General features: G+C 38.5%; 1 protein-coding gene and 1 long non-coding RNA gene across 2 annotated transcripts in view; one reads left to right on the forward strand and one right to left on the reverse strand.

Moving 5' to 3' along the window:
- Positions 1-6,775: 6,775 nt before the first annotated feature.
- Positions 6,776-19,307, forward strand: part of HEPACAM2 (HEPACAM family member 2) — a 33,058-nt gene continuing 20,526 nt past the window's right edge. Inside the window, 6 exon segments of the mRNA XM_033088009.1 lie at positions 6,776-6,914; positions 14,280-14,405; positions 14,408-14,629; positions 17,971-18,024; positions 18,027-18,131; positions 18,134-18,250. Coding sequence (XP_032943900.1) covers positions 6,836-6,914; positions 14,280-14,405; positions 14,408-14,629; positions 17,971-18,024; positions 18,027-18,131; positions 18,134-18,250 — 703 coding nt within the window. The 5' untranslated portion in view covers positions 6,776-6,835.
- Positions 11,618-13,776, reverse strand: LOC117012098 (uncharacterized). The gene is made up of 3 exons (XR_004421123.1): positions 13,631-13,776; positions 13,336-13,467; positions 11,618-12,535 (listed from the first exon to the last, which is right to left on the reverse strand). It is a non-coding gene; the product is annotated as an uncharacterized LOC117012098 (long non-coding RNA).

The raw sequence follows: 19,307 nt of genomic DNA on the forward strand, positions 1-19,307 counted from the left end.
ACCTGCCGGCCTTTCCTTTCCCTGGGCATGCTGGGAACTGTAGTGTTCCGCCTGTCGCCGGCTTCCGCTACGGAGGAGAGAGGAGAGTCCAGGTACTACATTTCCCAGGAAGCAAAACAGCCGGCGCTTCAATTAAGCCTGCAAATCGTCTGCACAACCCCGTCGACCGCCGGTCTTTACAAAGATATTTGCTCTCGGTAGCTCTGCTTCGGCAAGGCTAAAACCTAACTCATAGGTGACGAAGCATTGAGCGACAGGAACAAACACTGAGAAGACAGTATATAAACCAGACTGATATGATACCCCCTAGGAGTGTGATGGAGGAAATCCCACCTGGTCTAGAAGGGCGGGGTAGGAGAACGTGAGGCTGACGCCAAGGAACAGGAACTCAGTGGAAGGCACTCTCCAAGAGGTCACCTGAGCACTTAGGTGGCGCTGGGCTTGGAGAGAAAAGGTGTGGTCCAGCTTCAATAGGCGGCGGGCCAGAGTTAGGAGTTACTTCTCAATCTTGGCATCCACTGCAAAAGGCCGTACAACTAAAAGATGTAACCCCACTTGCCATTTTACCACCTGCGTAATCTAAGGCAAGTCAAAAGTGAAAATATAACAATAAGTACACAAGTCACTTTAAAGTCCTCTTTTCAACTTTTAGCAGTTTGGTTAAATTGGGAAAATAGGGAAATCATTTGGGGTTTAAGAAAGCAAAAAACACTTCCCAATTATGAGAATACCAGGAAACAAGCGACCCAGAGCTAACAATAATACCTAACATTTATTGAAAGCTTTCTACATGTCAATAACTCGGCTAATAGCTTTACATGTATTATCTGATTTATCCACACAAGCATCCTATGAGGTTGGTAACTATTATCCCCGTTTTAAAAATGAGGAAAATGTAGTATGAAGAAATTATTAGTTAGTAATTTGCCTAACGTTGCTGCAGATGTATCTGCATGCAGAAACTAAAGGTCTGGTTATCCAGATGTTTTAAGTAAAGGTTTTATGTATGGTTTTGAAATTGAGTCCTGGAGCATGGTACCAATGATTTTTAAATTTACTTTTAATGTTTATTAGGGAATAAAAAACATACCCATGATTTCAAAAATATTTCTTAAGACAACTGAAAAAATGTACCACACTAATGAAAAATATTAGGTAAACATATTAGATAAACATAATGAAAAATAGGTAAACAATAGTATGAGTGGTAGTCAATTATGGCAAAATAATAAAGATGGTTTGGAAATGACTGACGGTTGGGGGATACGAATATAGTTACTCTCAAATTCTATTATTTGACCTCAGAGAGTCTTGTCTTACTAATTTTTGCAGACGAGGTTGTAATATTTGATGAAGGATTTTGTAAGAATAAAGGAGATGAGGTAAGTGAATGTAATTTATAAATTGTAAAGCACCTTAGAATTACGAGGTATTACAGTCATGATTCTGCCCAGTTCTCTGCTCCAATGGAACAACCCTGTACATATTTCTATCATTGTGCTTTAAAAATCCTTTTGAAATTGTGTTTACCTATATGTTTCTCTGATTCTGTTATTGCTAACCCTATAAAGAAATTCCAATCACTTTAGGACAATCCTAGTTTAGTTCGTTTTTCACATGCTCTAATCTTAATTACCACACAGTTCTTAGTCTGTGAAAATCTTTAAAAATTAGAAAATTCTAAAGGCCTCAAAAGAAACAGAAACTGCCAGTCATATTAGCATTTAAACTGAAACCCAATTCAGTAAACATTTGTTCATTTTGGGGCACAAGGCAGCACCATACTAAGCACTTTAGATTAATAAAATAGTTGTGGTCCTCAAGAAGTTTACAATTTAGTTGAAAAGCATATATTAGGGGTGATCCAAATCCAATAGTTCTCAAGCCTGACCATTCAGATTCACCTGAAGAGTGTGCCATTGTTCTTCTTATTGTTCTGTTTTGGATTCTCTGTTTAAAATCTTCAGTGATTCTTAAAGGCAGCCAGCTCTCACATTTCAAATCCATCTATGAAATGAGAAAATTCACCCACCTAAGGTTTTGAGACCACACATTTTATTAGAGCTTGATCAAGGACTAGAACCCAGATCCAAATAAAAAAAAAAAATTGGGGGCTGGCCCGGTGGTTCAGACGGTTAGAGCTCTATGCTCCTAACTCCGAAGGCTGCCAGTTCAATTCCCACATGGGCCAGTGGGCTCTCAACCACAAGGTTGCCGGTTCAACTCCTCGAGTCCCGCAAGGGATGGTGGGCAGTGCCCCCTGCAACTAAAGATTGAACTTGGCACCTTGAGCAGAGCTGCCGCTGAGCTCCTGGATGGCTCAGTTGGTTGGAGCGTGGGCTCTCAACCACAAGGTTGCCGAGTTTGACTCCCGCAAGGGATGGTGGGCTGTGTCCCCTGCAACTAGCAATGGCAACTGGACCTGGAGCTGAGCTGCGCCCTCCACAACTAAGACTGAAAGGACAACAACTTGACTTGGAAAAAAAATATCCTGGAAGTACACACTGTTCCCCAATAAAGCCCTATTCCCCTTCCCCAATAAAATCTTAAAAAAAAAAAAAAAAGGCTTTTGCCTCAGTCACTGGGCACCCCCATTCGGGACCCCCTCCCACTCAGGAGCTACAACCTCTTCTCCTGCGTCTAATAAACTATACTCTTTTAAAAACAAACAAAACAAAATTTTTTTTAATTCAGCGGTTTTTGTTTTTTCTATCAGCCAAATTTGGGGAAATTAGTATTTTTCTCTACTTGACGCAGAAAAGGCAAGAAAGCATTAAAAATTTATTTTACTCTAATACTGTACATTTTAGTTTGTTTCATATAAACTAAAAAGAAATGTACAACTCTACCTTCTAAAAGTTCAAAGGCTATAACTAATATTGAAAATATGTAAATCAGTGCTATTGTCTAAATAAACTGTATTTTCTAATCAGTGTACCCCCACACTATAGAAAGTAATTGAGCCATACATGATGCATTTTTAACTGCCAAAAGGAAAAAAAAGAAAAAACGACAGCCTTAAAGAGCACTTTTTAAAAAGGTGAAACATGCTATTTCATTTCCATGTTTCAAAAATACATGTAGTATAAGACTTATTTAGGACTTTCAGACTTGCCTGGAGGCAAGAGCAAAGTAGTGGAAAGTATGGATGTCCTGCCAGCAAATTTTGATAAAAGCTTACCGGATGTTAGTCATTTTATAAAGAAGTGTTGGCCCCATTTTTGCAGATTGGAACATCAGGGCTAAGCTAAGTTGATCTGATTCGGGGCAGTAGCATTAGCAGTAAAGTAAGAAGATAGGGCATATTTCTGACAGCCTGAACAGGAGGAGCCTCTGGAAGCTTAAAGAAAAGCTGAGACCCTGGTTTGATTAAGAAGATACAGTTCTAATCATCCTATAAATATCAAAGCAGTGGAAAGATGTGATTGCTCCAAGATGATGTAACTACACTTCCTGAGCAACCAGCAGCAGAAAACAGAACACTTTCTGAAGATAAAACAGTGACCTGAATAGGGACCCAGGAAGGAAGATATTGCTGCATAGTCATTTGGCATCCATATCAGTAGATCTAGGCTTCGGGAGGCAGCATTGTAGACATAACTATATTGAAGTGAACACCAGCACAGGCAGACGCGGTTGCAATGGCTTCCTCTAGCAGCCAGCTCCTCCCTGTGAACTGTAATCTTTCCTAGAATCTATCTAATTGCAACATAAGACAGTGTTCTCTTTCTCCAGTTCTTAGTGTCCACTGTTATACATTCACTTTGCATTTCACCACCTCTCCTTCCCAATTGTTTCTGCTATTGCAAAATACTCATATGCTACAAGTAAATAAAGAATGCGAATGTTTGGAATGCATGTAGAAGACTGCTTTATAAAGCAAGACCAGATTTACTTACAATTTATAAAAACTAGACAGTAAACTATAGTGTGACTTGAGAAGTGACAAAAAACCCTGTACCTCCCTCCTAACCACCATCACACATTACTCCCAGTAGCTCCTTGCATTGCTTGAAATTTAATCACTATGGACATAGATTGCTTTAGATTCATCAGCTTTTTCATTGTAAATGCAAATATAACTAAGATCAATAAACAGGCTCCTGAAAAGTAGGGAAGAGCAGAGCTCTCCAGAGGGTTACAGGTAAAATGTGAGATACTGACAGTGAAAATTTCTTACAATGATAAAAGCTTTAAACTATTTTCAATAATCATGTAAAAATTTACAACAGTTGAGGTTATATTTTAACATTACCTGTAAGGCTTCCTGTGTAAACATCCTGAATTCAGAAATTACTCCGGCAGGTAAGATTTATGCCTACCACCTGCCACTAGAGGGCGCTTTGTCATGGTTATGCCAGGTAGCTCTTTACCAAGATGTGCCGTACAGGTATTATTTTTTAATGTGTGCCATGACGTGACAAGCTCACAACTATGATTCATTTTGTCATTTACTTACCAATTATTTATTTATTGGTAACATTACTTATCTACTTACCAATTATTTATTCATAATTTATTTATATAGCGTCTGTTATCGCCTATGTCAGAAAAGAGGATATTTTAAATGTAACACCAAAGAAACATAAAACACGCAATAAAAATCACTCCTTTAAGTTGAGTAAATTTAAAATTAGGAAAAACTACATTTTTTTTCTCTCATTTTGCACAGGACCCAAAAAACTTCATCATGAGCCAGCATTGGTTTTGAAACTGGAAAGAGCTTATTTAATAAAGGCAATTGGAGATTAATATTGATTTCAAAGATGTGAAGGGAGTCTATGTGGAATCTATAGAACTTCCATATTACTTTCCAAATTGAATTTTATCCAATTCAATATTAAAATTTACATGCAATTCTTAAGCATGAACGGAGAATCAGAAGACATGGGCCAAGGAGCATTTGGGGTTATTTCTGGGGGGTGGGGGTGGGCAGAACTTAACAAAAACACTAGTTAAGCATTATGCTGGGTGCTAAGGATTCATACATGAATAAGAGCTGTCTCTGTTTTCAAGAAGCCCAGAGGGAAAATAAACACGCAGTAAGAGTAATTGAGGTTAATGAGATAAGTACTTCGATAGACATCAATACGATTTAGAGATAGCACAGAGAAAGTTGTGGTATAGTAATTACCTGGGGGGAAGCTCTTGCCATTTTTCTGAAGCATGGAGAAATCTCTGAAGAGGGCTCAGGTTTCCAGCAGTCACTCACTTTCTTTGCCTACAGAGGTACTTCTGGAAGAGTTGGGAGCTTTAATACAGAAAGTGTTTCCAAACTTAGATTCCAAAATAACTACTAATACTTTTTTTACCTTTAATTACGCTAAAAGAATATTCTTCCTTCCCCGCCTTATCACTGTACTTCTTCAGTGAGAATTTATTGTTAAAAATGATTAATGCAAGGAATTTTGCCTGATTGAATGCAGATTTGGTTATACACTTTTTATTTTGTATAGTGGTAGGGTTGGACTAGAGCCTTGCAGTAAATGAAATGAAATGAAATGAAATGAAATGAGGGTTAACCTATAACTTAGTAAATTAAGCAGAAGTGTTCAAAATGCCTGCTGCCGAGGTAGTGAAGAAAGCAAGCAAACTGAAAAGCTGTGGCCCAGACACCATAGTAGAGGCAAGAGCTCCGGGCCATTGGTTCACTTCCTCTGTGCTTCAGCTGTGAAAATGCGGCCTCAGATACTGTATTTCCCTGAAAATAAGACCTAGCCAGACAATCAGCTCTAATGCGTCTTTTGGAGCAAAATTTAATATAGAACCGGATCTTATATTATATTATCATATTATATTATATGATATTATATTATCATATTATATTATATGATATTATATTATCATATTATATTATATGATATTATATTATCATATTATATTATATGATATTATATTATCATATTATATTATATGATATTATATTATCATATTATATTATATGATATTATATTATCATATTATATTATATGATATTATATTATCATATTATATTATCATATTATATTATATGATATAAGACCCGGTATTATAGTAAAATAAGACCGGGTCTTACATTAATTTTTGCTCCAAGAAAAGCACATTAGAACTGATGGTCCAGCTAAGTCTTATTTTCGGGGAAACACGGTATTATCTGTTGGCATAGGCTTTTCATTATATCTATGCCAGCCCATGATTCAGTGTCACTTGGAAACCACCTGTGGTTTGCTTTTTAAAATAACATGAATCCATAGATTCAATAAAATCATGGAAGACATTTGTAAGAGGAAATACTACATAGAAAAACACATTTTTAAAGATACTCAGGTGCTGTGTTTTGATTCTTTGGTAGAACTTTCACATGCTACTTAATGACTTCATGATGATTTATAACTGTTTAGCAGATATATGCACTACCTCAACTTTCACAGAAAAATTTTTTTAAATTTTGAAATAATGCCATAGTTTTGCATGATCGGAAAACAGCTTTTGTTTTTCAGGAAATTTCACAACATGCTCTCCTTAGGAAAGCGTACTGTTTCTCAGTAAAGTCACCAAAAGGATGTTTTCCTTCATGTGATTATTAGTAACTAAGAATAATTCATGAAATATGCTGACAATTACTGATAATTGCTAAGAAGCTGTTCTGAAAGTCATAAGCCCGTGTTCTTGCAGAACATATAACAGGTGTTCCCACTCCCGGTGTGTCCTTTGTATACACATTCATTCTGTATTCAAATCACAGAAGCAAGAGGCAGGATAGGGTCTGTTACCTCACTGCTAATTTCCCTAGCAAATAAACCAGCAGCTGCTGGTCCATGAACCAAGTTGTCACTACAAACAGGGCACTGTATGCATGGGACAGGATGCTTTCATGGAGCCCGTCAGCAGCACCGTTGGGGTCTTTCAGTGCAAAATATACCTCCTTCTCTTAGGTAAGGCAAGCATGAATTGTGTTTTAGCTGTTGTTGTTTTTTTTAAATTGCGGACGTAAGGTAAATATTTACTTTATTCTGTAGATTCACTCAGATAATTGAAGAACAGCTCGGAACCTTTTAAACAGTAACACACTTTGTTCCAGCAAAGAAACAGGAACATTAGGAGAAATAAGGTTCAATAAATAGATGGTTACTGTTTTCTTAGAACAACAGTTATTGTCAATAGGACTCATTAAGAAGGTTAAAACATTCTAAGAATCTAATGAGTTTATTCTTTTTACAGACTTTACATATAGGTTCGGTAGTCTTTAGTATATTTCATTTTGGCAAATATTCTTATAGGCCATGAATTTGTGACTGCTTATAGTGAAAATCAAAACAACTTATGAAAATGTTTTTCTGCTGTTTTTATTAAAGATATTGTAGCAAACTGTTAGCTCTACTTCATTTCAAATTACCTATCTTATCAAATATGGAAAAAGGTGACAAACTGACAAAAAATATCTTATACACAATTGGAAGAAATATGCTTTAAAAAGTATTATTTCTCCAAAATGCCTTTAGCCTTTCTTTTTGCCCAGTGGCTATTAAAATGTTTTTCTGTACCTGAATATTTTTTTCCTCATTCTCTTCATCCTTAGCGTTTAAAGGAGTCTTTCCCCAACATTAGCACTGTTTCTAGGCCATCACTATTTTCACTAGATGTTCTCTTTTTCATTCTTTCTATTTATCAGTTTTTAAAGTCAAGTTAGTTTCTTGTTTCTATTCAACAGATAAGAATTCAAAAATGATTTTATTTCTTAAATTTTAAGAACTTAGCTAAATAAGCAATTTAAGTTTTAGCCTTCTTCATTAGTTGAGACCCTTGCTTTCACTGGTGTATTTCATTACAGTTTTCATTCTAACTGGGATTGGTATTTATACCTAATGTTGTACATATCCCACATATTTGAAATGTACAGTTTATAGAGTTTTTTAAAAAGTGTTTCAGTTTTCCATAGTTGTAATTGTCCCAGTATTTTATGTTGTCAAATTCAAACCTATGTAGATTTTTAGTTGTTTTTTTCTTTTAATTTTTAGAAAAATCAATTATCATAACTGGCTTTTTATCTCTGTGCATATTTCTGTGACTTGAAACTATCATTTGTCAGTGCACTACTTATTTTTAATTTTATAACAACAAAACTGCTGTCATTTTATAAGTAATGCTTTTGTAATTGGCTTTAAGAAAACCTTAGAGACAATTCACTTGAGGAATTCAACTAAATTAAAATATACTTTAGAGAACTAGCATGTTCATAAGTAGTTAAAGCAGTTATTATCCCTTAAGACTTTCTTTCTTACACAAATTTACTTTGTTCCATTGGTAGTGTGTTGTGAAGACCATTGGTAATGTGGAAATCTTTATAATTTTTTTGGAATATTGAATTATCTGTTTGGTTTTCTCTTTAAAAAAAGAAAAAAAACCTGAAAAATTGGAAGTCCAATATGTAGTTTGTAAAGTCTATTCAAAGTAAAACTTCATAATTTCTATTTTTTATAAAGACGCAAGAGTTTATTTCCAGTCAACAATGGTTGTGTTATGGTTGCTAATATCATACATGATAATGGGGAAATAAATGCCAACTATTTTGAGCTTCAGCTAGAGGTCACTTTGTGAAGTCTGATGTTTATATTCAACACAGTGAAACTCATCTAGGGAGTCATTTGTTGCTGGAATATAGATAAATTTTACAATACGACTTCAGGTGTTCTTAACACTGGACATTCCTTTAAAATGCTGTTGTTCCGTAGTTGACGGGAGTCTCTACAGGGGAGATTATGGCAATGACTTTGATGTCAGATTATTAATGGTATTAACGATGTTTCTCCAGATTAGTATATGCAGGATGTGTAAGAGTTTTTCTTTTTCATATTCAAAAAGTATTAGTTAATCTAATAATAACTTTCATTTAAGTCCAAATACTTGGAATATCAAAAGGAAGTTAAAATAGCATCAATTTAATGTCATTTTATTGAAGTTTATTCACACAGAGGTTGACTTTCTAAAATCAATAGTTTGAGTTCTTTCGGTTTTCTCATTCAACTACAAAATAGCACTAGAAAAATTCTCAGAACGAAGCTAATTTTTTTAAGTTAATAAACTATTGTTTTGACAGCATGGAGTCATCACATCTGTAGTGGGAAACACAGCAATGGCAAGACAGTATGTGTTCCTAAAACGTAGAGGAAGCATCCAATTATCTGTCCAGTCCCCAGAGTTCACTACAAGTAAGGATTGCATCATATCAACAGGTTCATGTCTTTCCTGCAAAATGGAAAGATTTTAGGTGGCTTAGATAAGATACTGTATAAAGAAAATTTTATTCCTTGATGACATTCTTGTAACTTGCTACTTATAATTTATCTGATAAAAATGGTGTAGGCACCCTAAGCACACAGCTATTGTTAACAGCTGTGCCATCTCTCACAATCATATATATATTTGAAAAAAATTCAGATGACATGACTTTGTATCATTTAATGTGATAAGCATTGAATATATTCCCAGATATTAATGGCAATATATTATTTAAGGTGTGATGCAGTTTCTAAAATGGCCCGAAGAACTAGTTTACCCTCCTTAAACAATATTGTAATTGCATATAAAATGTATTTTCTACTAAAGTAGTTTCATTTTTACCTGGGCTGCAATATTCGTACTTAATATTTTATTAAATAAAATTTGTTTCTCATAACTTCAGTGGTCGACTCTCTAATCAGTCTTTTCATACTTAAGATCCAGCATTCTGATTGAAGATCTGAAAGTCACCAACATTTCTATTCTAGTCGTGCTAGCACTCCACAGTAATAAAGTGCTTTTTATTTCAGAATATTGCACCATTTCAGAATATTGCAATATCGGTTTATCTTTTTCAACCACAAGTACAAAAAAAAGTAGATAAGAAATGGTTCTTATCCTTTTCAAAAAAGGAAAAAAAGTAAAGAAGGACTTTTGCAATGACATCCCGGAACGACAAGAACAGACTGGCCAGAATTGCGTTCAGGCCATCTAGTTCTACATTTCAGTCCAGCCGTGGTTTCTAGGTTGGGCTGTGAAATGCATTAAATGGATCAGTAAATCAATGACCAAACTGTTCACTATCAGAGGCAACTACTGAGTTTTATGTCAGCAACCATGCAGCTTTTTCCAGTGCATTCTGTCAAGACAGTGATGTGGCTGCTCACTATCCCCTTGATTCCTTGGTAGGAAACACAGACTTGCCAATTTATTAAAGGATATCCAGGGATTGACAACGTAATAAGTGGACTGAAACCTGAGACTCGATACTTCAAAATTCTTTGGGCCCTCTCTCAGTTAAATATGGACCCTTTACCTTCAAATGTACGGTAGCTGCTACCCTGAGAAAAGCACCTCAGAATGTCAACAACATAAAGAGTAAGAGAGGCCTTAGACCTCATCTAATATTACACCCCTGTTGCACAGGAGAAAACTGAGGTCTAGAGAATAAAGACTTACTAAAGTCACTTAACCAGTCCCCCTTCTGTCCCAAGCATGTGTCCTTTACTAACATCTCACATTTGATGAATTTTTAACTTTATCAAAGTATCAAATACAGTAATCTCGCTGCAAGTTTAGAAAATAAGCTCCTAAAATCCCTTATTTCAAGGCAATTTAAGACTATACGGTGGAAGTAGGATAAGGGCGTCCAAGATCAGGAATGAATGATGAAACCCTCATAAATATTTTCATATGCACTGAAGTAAAAAAAAGAAGACAGCAACACAATAAATACGGTGGAAATTGCATTTTACATAAGTTACTAATAATAGGTACTAAAAAATCTAATTTTTAACGTATGGCTTACCAGGAACTTGTCAGGGCTTCCTGTCACCAATTTCAATGAAAGGCATGTAAATGCATGTTGTTTTGCACAGATAACACATATACTGAGAGGAATCTTTTCCTGCACTGATCTCCCATTAAAATGCCCGGTGTCTTTATAAATCTATGACTTCGAGAACTTCATTCCATTCTGTCAGCCTCTGCTTTCCATATCTCAGACATCACCAGTTTTAAGTCCTAGATTTACTCTCTCATCTTCCCTTCTCTCTCTTATGATTTCCTTGCAGAAACTACTACTCCTTTTCTGCAATCCACTTTACGTCCTCTTTAGAATTCCCCGCAACCAGTTCGTTCTTTTTCTAATGATTCAAATTAGGAACAACTACAAATTTAACATTCCGGCACTTGCCAGGAAAGAAAACAGAAGCAAATCCTCATACCTTTGTAACTCGTTTGTTATGGACCAAATCACTAAAATGAACATGCAGGTACAGCCCATTACCAGGGGGGGAAAAAAAAATCTTACAAGTCAATCACAAATACACACAGAGCCCAAGGAAACTGAAAGACATATTTATTTTTCCCACAGAGTCACCTAACTTTCAGTCCTTATAGTCAGTTTCAGTTAAGCATCTAGGGGCCCTGCTCTCTCTAACTAGCTCTGATCTTCCTCTCTGTGCTTTCTCCTCCTAAGTTATTTGTTCTAACTTCCCTGCTAGCCCAACAGTCTCACTCCTCTAACAGCTAATAAAAGACAAAAAACATGGAAATCTTTGGTTTGACCTGTCCACCTGGGAAGGGAGGAGAGAGATTTACTGTTGGTAGCACTTGATTCCTCATAGGAGCCGCCCCACACACATCTTTGTTTCTCCAAAGAAATCATCGTACAACAGGCCTTGCTACCTTTCCCTTCCTCATATCGATGGCTTTTCATAACAAGACTTAGATAGAGCTTAAAGATCCCCTTCCTAGTAGCGATGAAAAGGGGAAGCAATCAAAGATAAACATTTTGTATATGAGAAAACGGAAATTGTGAAACCGAGGATCCTGATTTAATGTATGGTTTTCACTTAATATGTAGCTTCAACACTCTATTCAGTTTCTTCCCAGCATGCCCTGTGAGCCTTAGCCCTTTCCCTCGCTAGTCGTTAACCCCCGCAAGGCAACCAGAGACAGTGGCCCTGCCATGACTAAGGGTCACAAGGTATGGGTTTCTGTTAAGCTAAAGATAATATCTTGATCTAAGTTATCAGCTCCTGAACCCTAAGGTGGAACGAACCCCTGGCTACTTTTCCATAAAGCCAGACAGAGGGGCGCCAGAGCAGACCTCAGAGCTGTCCTCAAGACCTGAAGAAATGATTTATTACCTTTACTTCGCCTCCAACCAATCCTCACCCAACATGACCTCGAGCCCCTATCCCACGATGTCTTGTGATTTTGCCCTACATAATCTGTAACCTACATGCCGGGGAGGAGTTCCGGCCTTTGAGCCATAGCTTCCTGTTCTCCTGGATGGCACCATTCATAATAAACTAAGCCAGTCTTTCTCCACCGCAGTTCTCATTGTTGAATACTTGGCTCTGCTAGCACCCGGAAGACAAACTCTTTCTGTGAGATAACAATTGCAAGATATTTCTGTTTGTGCCCAAATTTCCATCTCTTCTCACCCAGGATTTCACTCCATCTTCATCCATCTGTATTCTGCTTCATCAAGATTTCTCTTCCTAGTGCATCATTCCAGTAGCTACTAACATGCTGTTCAGCATCCATCCTAAGAAAAAAAAGAAAAGAATGTTATTTTGCTCCCCTTCACAGCAAAATTCCCCAGAAGTGTTGTCTATACTCACTGTCTCCAACTTCCTTTCCATTCTTTCTTTTTTCCCTCACTGTTCAAAATACTTCACATTTAAATTCCTTCCATTCCCTCCCCCACTATTTCAATGTTCCTATGAAGTGGGCACCATATTGCTACTTTTAAAATGAGGATTGTGAAGCAAAGAGATTTTAATTAGGATTTTAGAAACATGGTAGCCTAAACTAAGGAAGACTCTCTTCTCAACTGCAAATACATAGAAATGCTAGATAAAGTAAAACAATATATCCTGGCTCACGGTAAAGATGGGGAAATCTCAAAGTGCCAGCAACTAGAAAGAAACCTGCAGACATAACAGTGAGTACCTGGGCCCAAACAACCCAGGCCAGCAGGAGACCAGGAGCCAGGGATACACACTGTGCAGAGCTTCACCGCCCAAGGCCCTCCAGGACCCTCATTCCCTCTTAAACCCACTTTAACCAGGCTTTCGTGCCCAGTATACGCTTTCAGTATTCCCCCTTGGATGTCCAATGGGCAGCTAAAAGGAACATGTCCAAAACGGACTCCTGATCTTCCCAGAAAACTTGTTCTGCTCACAGTCTTCCCCATGATGGAATTACTAGTTGTCCATTGATAAAGGCCAACTTCATTCTTCCAGTTGATCAGGTCAACAACCTGAAATCATTCTTGACTCGATTTCTTCTATCCCACCCTCCGTGGGTCCTCAGATCCTCTCAGCACCACCAACCTTCTCTCACCTTCTCTTTCACCATCACCCTGCTCTACAGCATGGTCATCTCTTGCTTTCTTTATTGCAATCACCTTCTGGGTGGTCTCCCACCCCGCCCTTGTCCCTATTTCAGTCTGTGCTCACAGCAGCTAGACTAGACCTAAAAAAAATAAAATAAATAAGATCATTTATCTTATTTGTCTGCTCACAAAACTCCAGTTACACCCCCATCTCATTCAGCGCAAAAACTGCCGAAGTGTTTCCCATGACCCTCCAGCTCTGCCTGATCTGGCCGCGGCCACCTTGCTGACCTCCTGTCTTACCTGCTCCTCTTCGGGCACTCCGCTCCATGGGCTCCTGCCTCTGGCTGTTTCTCAAACACTCCAATCAGATTCCTGCCTCTGCACAGGAATGACTGATCATGACTGATAATGGTTTCATACCAACTTGCCTTGGGATAGCTGCATTTGGCAAGGTGTTAGCTCAAAGGAAAAACTTCCGATAATGGAATATCAGCCATTTCAAAAGACTTTGGAGGAAGTCTTAGAAGGAAGTAGCCCCTCAATGTTTCTCAAAACCTAGTTTCATCAGGATATGCGATGACTCAGACATGAATACAGTCACAATTTCAAAAGTTTTTAAATGTTTCATGGACTTTAGAACTAATAGTCTTTCCCAGTTCTCCTTTTCCCATTATTCTTTAACAGTCATAGATAATAACTTCTGCTTTTCCTTTTCATCTTGCCTTTTAAGAAGTCATGCAGTCGACATAGTCTTTGGGTGGGAGTTTTTAAAATGCAGGTTTCAGAGACAAATATTTACCTCTTCAGGTAACCGTACTAGAATGTGCAGTACCTAGAAGCGTTTCTTCTTTGAAAGGGATTATCGCCTGATCAGGTTCTCTCTGCACTGCCTCTTTAGGTTGTGAAATGTGGCCCAGGGTCTTGACTGCTTTCCTTTCCTTTGTGACAGGTGCTTGCTCGGGGCTGAAGGTGGCAGTGCCATCCCACACCGTCCATGGCATCAGGGGTCAGGCCCTCTACCTCCCTGTGCACTATGGATTCCACACTTCAGCCTCAGACGTCCAGATCATATGGCTATTGAGAGACCCCACACGATGCCTAAATATTTACTGGGCTCTGTGAACAAGTCTGTGGTTCCCGACTTGGAATACCGACACAAGTTCACCATGATGCCACCCAATGCATCTCTGCTCATCAACCCACTGCAGTTCACTGACGAAGGCAATTACATCGTGAAGGTCAACATTCACGGAAACAGAACTCTGTCAGCTCGTCAGAAGATACAAGTCACCGTTGATGGTGAGTCCACTATAAGTGACATGGGCAGCTGGGTAGCATGGCCGTTAGCAATGCCTCAGGAGATTAGACTGCCTGGGTTTTAGGTCCTGGCTCTTCAACTTTGGGCAATTAATTCACCTTCAAAACTCCAGTGTCTCATCATGAATGACATTATCTACCTCAGGAGGCTTTCTGAGGATTAAATGAGACATGCACGTGAAGGATATGCAAGTTGCCCAGCTAAGGGTAATCAAGCAATAAGTAGAGCCTTTTGTTGGCCTGGGAACTATCAAGTATAAAGTTGCTGATATAATAAGATGGAGAAAATTTTATTTTCTCAATAGCAGAATGCACCCTGGGAAGAGCCCTCTTTTTGTCACAAAGATTTTTATTTTGGCACACTGGGGCAAGATGAGACTTGCTCAAGGACCATACTTAAGAAACAACAGAAGTTGCTGGTAATGTCCTCTGAGAGAGACTGGGGTCAGCTAACTTTCAGATACTTATTTCCCTTATTAAGGTATATAAGTGGCATACCGTCAATACACAATGTCCAAAGCCCAACATCTCATTTTGCCCTCTAAACCTGTTTTTTACACACTTCTCCATTTTAGTAAATACCAACTGCATTCTGTCAATTGCTTATGCCAAATCTGCCACCACCGTGGACCCCCTCTTTCTTTCACATCTCCCATCCAGTCCATGAGTTAATCCTGGCAGCTTCACCTTCACACTATTCGAGAGTTCAGTCACTTCTCAGCAGCCCCACAACGGCCCCGCTCCACCCCACCATCAGCTCTGGCCTGAACTGTCTGCATAGCCTGCCACCTCGCCTCCCGGCTTCCACTCCTGTCCCCGGAAGCTTAGAATCCGTTCACAGCCTTCTTTTCATTCAGAATAAAAGTCAAAGTACTAGCAATGGCCTACAAGGTGCACCATGATCTCCCCACGTACCCAACACCTATGTGATCCCACTTCCTACCTCTTTTCCCCTCACTCACTCTGTTCTGGCCACACTGGTCTCCTTGCTCTTCCTAGATCAGGCCAAAGACACTCACACCTCAGGCTTTGGTTGTTCCCTCTACCTAGATTGCTTTTCTCCTAGATAATAGCATGGTCCCCTTCCGTTTCCTTTAGGTGTCAGCCCAAATGTCACTTCATCTGTGAAGCCTTTCCTGACCACCTTATATAAAGTATAACCTCACTCCCCCAAATACAGAGAGAGAGAGAGAGAGAGAGAGAGAGGAGAGAGAGAGAGAGAGAGAGAGAGAGATGCAACTCTCTATCTTGAGTTCTTTTCATAGCTCTTATTTCTACCTGACATTTATTTATTTATTGTTTCTCTTTTCCCACATAGATTACAAAGTCCATGGGAGCAGAGGTTTTGTATTGTTTTCTGCTCTGTGCTCAGTGCCTGAAAGCTGTTGCTGGCCATTTGTAGGTACTCAGTGTATATCTGTGGAGTAAATGCGTGCAGACTAGAGAGACTGCCAGGGAGCAAATACATGGGATGTGGGAGCTGATGCCTAGAGAGCAAATTTGGGGAGTGGAAGGAGAAAATCCTAAAGGGAATTTTCATGAAATTTTCCTTTGTATTATCCTGTCTCTCTTCCAAACTTTTAATAGAACATCCATTACCTGTTAACATACAGTAAAATGGCATCTGTTTAGAGAAATGCAACAAAAAGCCTTAATAAGGGGTTAGAGGCCACGTAAAAAGTCTTCTCAGGAAACTTCCACATCTGAGTTACACTGTTTAGGTAATGTGTGATTGCAATAGTAACGTCTACTCCAATGATTGATTCTCCCCATACGAGACCTTCAACATGTTACCTACTTGACTTAACCTCATACCACGTGTATTTCCACACACGGACATATTTGAAACATAAGATTTTTTAATGTAATAAATGTACACAACTCATTTTTCTTTTTAAATCATAATGTAAACAAAAGCTATTCCAAATCTTCTATTCTTGCCAGAAAATAAAAAGGATTAAATTAAATGGACAAGCCAGTTGATCACACCCACCTTGAGAAAGGCTGGAGGCTTCAGAGCTACTCAGATGCCCTGAAGGATGCCTTTCCACTCCTTTCTCCTTATCTGTCATGTTTTCCTTTCTCCTCGGGGCTGAAGACTGGGTCTGTTTGTTCTATAATGAATGTTTTCCACCATAGGAAACTGTATGAGTTGAGAAAGATTTACGTAAGAAGATACAACCCCAGTTAAAAACTTGATAGGAAATTGAAATCTTACTACTGGAGCCAATCATCTGTCACTTATATATCATCTCACTCTCTCTGTGTCGCATAGTCATATACAGAAGGATATTATTAAATGCATCTCCCTCCAAATGCTGGAGAGAAACAAGGCCTGATTTAAGCCCTCTTCATTTTGCCACTGACTGTTGAGCAACTCTGGGCAAGTCTCTGTCCTTTATCAGAGAAAGTCAGAATCTCAAAGATTAATGAAAGTTGCTGAAAATGGTTGTGGACACTTAAATAATTTCCACCCTTGTCCAACAATTTTAGAGTTAAAATTCAGGGAGAAAATATTTACTCATTCTTGGAAATTTATTCATTTGACAGGTATCATGCGACTACAGTGTATCAAACTCATGACATAAAACTTTGCCTATGTCTCGAAGTTCCAAGAGGAATTTCTATTGGATTTGTTCTTTATATCTCTAACTTGAAGTAATCCCCACTAACACATTTTATCCTATTTTCAATTGAATCCGTATTGAAATGTAGGCCTTGGTTGTTAAAGTGATGAACGTAATGTTGCAACACAAAAGCAAAGCAATGAACATATCATTAGTTCGCTCACATAGAAGGACAAGTAAGTGATACTTATATGACTCTCTAAAACTTCCCTCAATCCTTCACAAGTATAATATATATGAGCTTGATATTTTGCAACAGTAGATAAAAATTTGGGTTCACTACATCCACGCCAACCAGTTGCTTAGAACAAAATCAACAGAGGGGACTAACCATGTTAATTTTGTCTGTGAGAGTAAACCTTTATGATGTTGGCAAAAGCACAATGAACAGGAAGGAAGCTGAGATATTCTCTACACTAAGTATGGTATCTATAAAGCAAAAGTTTCATTAGAAAATCTTTGAACAGTATGTTCTAGAATGTGGTTATTTCTGGCTGTAAATGGTGTTTTTATATTTCATCATTTTGCATTTTCTCTAACTTTTTTATTCTCTTCTTTAATTGCCTGAACTGTCTACATTTACAAAGTGTAAAACTATCGAATCATTTCCTCAGGATTTATTATTTTGAGAGACCTCATAGACTTCCGTGTAACTCGGTAGTGGCAAAATCATTTCTCTCTCTCTTGATATTGCAGACCCTGTCACAAAACCGGTGGTGCAGACTCAGCCTTCCTCTGGGGCTGTGGAGTATGTGGGAACATGACCCTGACATGCCTCGTGGAAGGGGCACCGGCTGGTTTACCAGTGGCTAAAAATGGGAGACCTGTCCATACCAGCCCCACCAACTCCTTTTCTCCCAAAACAACACTCTTCATATTGCTCCAGTGACCAAAGAAGACATTGGGAATTACAGTTGCCTCGTGAAGAACCCTGTCAGTGAGATGGAAAGTGACATCGTTATGCCCACCATATATTGTAAGTTTTAAAAATATCATGAGTCTTCTTCTGGGAAGTTCTCACAAAGACTGTAAGCACCAGATGTCATCTGGTTTCACTATTATTGTAGGCAGTCGTAATCACACTTCCTGGGCACTGTCTTACCATGAAGTGTATTAACTTACACAACCCTATTTCTTGACGATCAAGTTGAGATACTGGCCAGGGGATTTTCAGGATATATTTTGTGACAAGTCAATTGTGTGACTTTACTTCTAGTGGAAAATAGGAACCTCAATTTCAAGAACCTGGAACCATGCGGAAGGCACTAATGTACTCATCCCCAGGGGAAAAGCTGGTAAACTAGGAGAGGGATGTGCCTCTGTCGCTGACCATAGGGAAGAAGAATATTCCCAGGTTATGGGGAATGCGTGGGTAGTGTGTTCCAAAGCACAGCTGTTTTCTCTGCCCACTTTTGGCTCCATTTTTTAGAGTCAGGGTGTAGGATCATAGAGAAAACTTAATTATTCCACAGCTAAGTATTCTGTTTCCCAGGGAACAGTGATATTTCAGATGTCGATTTTCTTCGGTTCTTTTTTCTGTTGTTGTTATTTAACCTCATGTACAGAGTTAAGTGCATCTAACTCTTCAGTTCATGTCATGACATCATCACCAACCCAAACAAGATCCCTTTATTTATTGTATTTTTAACCCAGTCCTCTCTACTCCATAGCACCACCTGTAACATGTTGAATTTTGCATTCTAATTTCAGGTTTGCAGTTTTCCCAACCTTCACACTAGTGATATTTGGGGCTGAACATCTCTTTGTTATGGGGGCTACCCTATGCATTATAGGATGTTTACAGCAATCCCTTGTAGTGGGCTCTACCCACTACATACCACTAACATACCACTCACTACATACCTCTGGCTGTGACAACTAAAATGTCTCTGGACATGCTCTATGTTTCCTGGAGGGAGAGGGGGCAAAATCTCCCCTGGTTGAGAACCAGTGGCCTATCCCACTGGACAAGTCTTCTTATAGTTACCATGTAGCTTAGAGCATAGCGACAACAGCAGCATAACGAGAAAAGT

Source organism: Rhinolophus ferrumequinum, chromosome 20 (genome assembly GCF_004115265.2).
Source record: "Rhinolophus ferrumequinum isolate MPI-CBG mRhiFer1 chromosome 20, mRhiFer1_v1.p, whole genome shotgun sequence".
In the NCBI taxonomy this organism is placed as follows: Eukaryota; Metazoa; Chordata; class Mammalia; order Chiroptera; family Rhinolophidae; genus Rhinolophus; species Rhinolophus ferrumequinum.